Below are 2,416 nucleotides of genomic sequence, written 5' to 3'. Positions count from 1 at the left end.
AACAGAGAGTCGCTCCATCAACAGGGAAGTGAAGCCAGAGCCAGTTCCCCCTCCAAAGCTGCGAAACACAAGGAATCCCTGGAGGCCTGTGCACTGGTCAGCCTGTTGGGAGAGTCAAGTAAGATTCCTTCAAGCACTGAATTTGCTGGAGGAAATTTTCAAACTCTTTCTTTGGCAGCTGCAGATCCCTCCTAGGGCACAGCAAGCTTAACCCCCCGCTCCCACCCTCCACAGAATGCTGGAGCCCTGCCGTGGGACACATGTCCTCGCTCTGTGGTAACCTACCAGCTTCCGGATCCTGTCCAGCACTTGGTCGATGATCTCTTTGCCGATGGTGTAGTGCCCGCGGGCATAGTTGTTGGCAGCATCCTCCTTGCCTGTGATCATCTGCTCAGGGTGGAAGAGCTGGCGGTAGACACCTCCCCGAATCTCATCTAGGAGAAGTTGGCACATTGTCAGAGAGTTTCTAACTGTCCCTGGGGAATGGTGGCAAGAGCCACCCAAGGAATGTTCCACAGCGAGTTGTTCCCAAAGACAGCGACCACACTCACTGCCCAGCTGAGTTGCACTCACCGATTACGGTGGGCTCCAGGTCCACAAAGATGGCTCGTGGGACATGCTTCCCAGCCCCGGTCTCGCAGAAGAAGGTGGTGAAGGAGTCGTCCCCTCCGCCGATGGTTTTGTCACTGGGCATCTGCCCGTCGGGCTGGATGCCGTGCTCCAGGCAGTACAGCTCCCAGCAGGTGTTGCCCATCTGGACGCCGGCCTGGCCGACGTGGACGGAGATGCACTCGCGCTGGGGAGGGGGAGGCAGGGTCAGATCCCAGCTGGGACCACAAATGCAATTGCTGCAGGTGGTGCACAACCCAGGCAGGGCAGCCCAAGCCCTTGTCCTCTTGTGCAAGCCACACTGCCCTGTAGCCTGTCTGCCTTGTGTCCAGCCCAGTCTGCTGCACTCTCCCAGACCTGGTGCTCTGCCTCCCATCACTGCACTGCCCTTGTCAGAGGACCAGGGAGGTGAAGACCCATTTGCTGAAGCTCAGGACACCAGGCCATCACATCCTCTCCATTTCCTCTACCCACAGCCTAGGGAAGCACACAGTGAACATCTTCTCCATTGCCCGAACACCGACATGGGTTAAGGGCTGGGGCCCTGCAGCAGCTGTAGCGACTCCTGTTGCAACTCCAACAGCAGGGTGAAGATGACAGAGCACTACCTGGGGCACTGGGAGCTGAGGAGGGGAGAGCACTGTGGAGGAGTGTCCAGCAAGTGGGGTCATTTGCAGCAGTGAGTGGTTGCCGTGCTCTGAGGTTTGGCTTCCCTAAATTAGCTCTGAAGGAGGAGGAAGCATTAGCGGCACTTCTTAACTAAACCCAAGGGCTGAGGTAGGAGGGTTCCCTAGCTCAGGGCTTCAAGGGCAGCCTTAGGTCCCTCAGGGGAAGCCAGTCTGAAGTGGGCTCTGCAGCCTCCCTCCCTCCCTCCAGGTGAGGCACCTTAGAGCCTGGCATCCCTTTCAACAAGAACCAAAATATTCAGTACCTCAGCCCTGCTGTTGCCAAGGACTTGGATGCATCATCAAGCACCAAACCCACCCAAACCAAACTGGATTTCCAGAGTCACTGGTGCCGCGCTGTGAGTCAGCTGGCAGGAAGCCGGAGGAGCCAGCCATTTTGCACTCAGGAGCACGGCAGGCACTGCTGTCCAAGGAAGTTACTCAGATTGCAGCAAGTCCCGGCTCTCTGCATTTACAGTGTTTTTGGTGCTGCATTTCAGAGGCAGCAGTGACAGTGAGAGATGACAGAGAAATAAGTCCTTGATACCCATGGTGAGAGGCAGAAGTGCATATCCTTGCATTTCCTACAGCTGAGGTGCAAGGAGTAGCAAAGTGACACTCTGCTTACCCCTCCCAGCAGGTCCATAAGTGTTTTGTAACACAAGGAGACAACATTAAGTCCTGAGGAAGCTCCGTGATACTCAGTGGAAGCGCACAGCAAACACCTGCCCCAGCTGCAAGCACCTCTGGCTAACCACACGAAAGAAGAGGTGAGAAAAGACCTTGCAAATCAGAGCAGGAGGGCAGAGGGCTATGCTGGTCACTGCGTTTCATCCCACCGACGCGCAGCAGCCGGGACCAGCTTTGTGGGACTCAGCGTTGACAGTAGGCTGGGCAGAGCACAGCAGCGCCAGGGACCCAGCAGCACCGGTCACCAGCCAGCAGACTCGGCCTTCCTCGCAGCAAGGTCTGGCTGAGGGAGGGCCGGGGACAGGGCCCCGTGGGACGGCAAGCAGGGCGCCCGGGCACGGGGGGCCGGGATGTTCTCCAGGGCAGCCGGAGAGCCCAGAGACAGAGCTCGCGGCAGGACCACGGGGGCAGGGCAGCCCGGAGGCTCACCCACAGCAGTGCCCACCCGTGGG

The 2,416-nt window shown here is 58.2% G+C and overlaps 1 protein-coding gene across 1 annotated transcript; it reads right to left on the bottom strand.

Moving 5' to 3' along the window:
- Positions 1–3: 3 nt before the first annotated feature.
- Positions 4–796, bottom strand: LOC103770446 (tubulin alpha-5 chain-like; the record flags this gene model as incomplete). Its single annotated transcript, XM_008937704.1, has 3 exons — positions 4–102; positions 286–434; positions 574–796. Coding segments are annotated over 3 exons (471 nt in total), but the record flags the coding sequence as incomplete, so codon positions are not given.
- Between the last annotated feature and the right edge of the window lie 1,620 nt (positions 797–2,416).

This window comes from Merops nubicus, unplaced genomic scaffold (assembly GCF_000691845.1).
Source record: "Merops nubicus isolate BGI_N331 unplaced genomic scaffold, ASM69184v1 scaffold47363, whole genome shotgun sequence".
NCBI classification, from domain to species: Eukaryota; Metazoa; Chordata; class Aves; order Coraciiformes; family Meropidae; genus Merops; species Merops nubicus.
The sequence above is the reverse complement of the archived record's forward strand: the minus strand, read 5'-3'. Positions and strand labels throughout refer to the sequence as shown.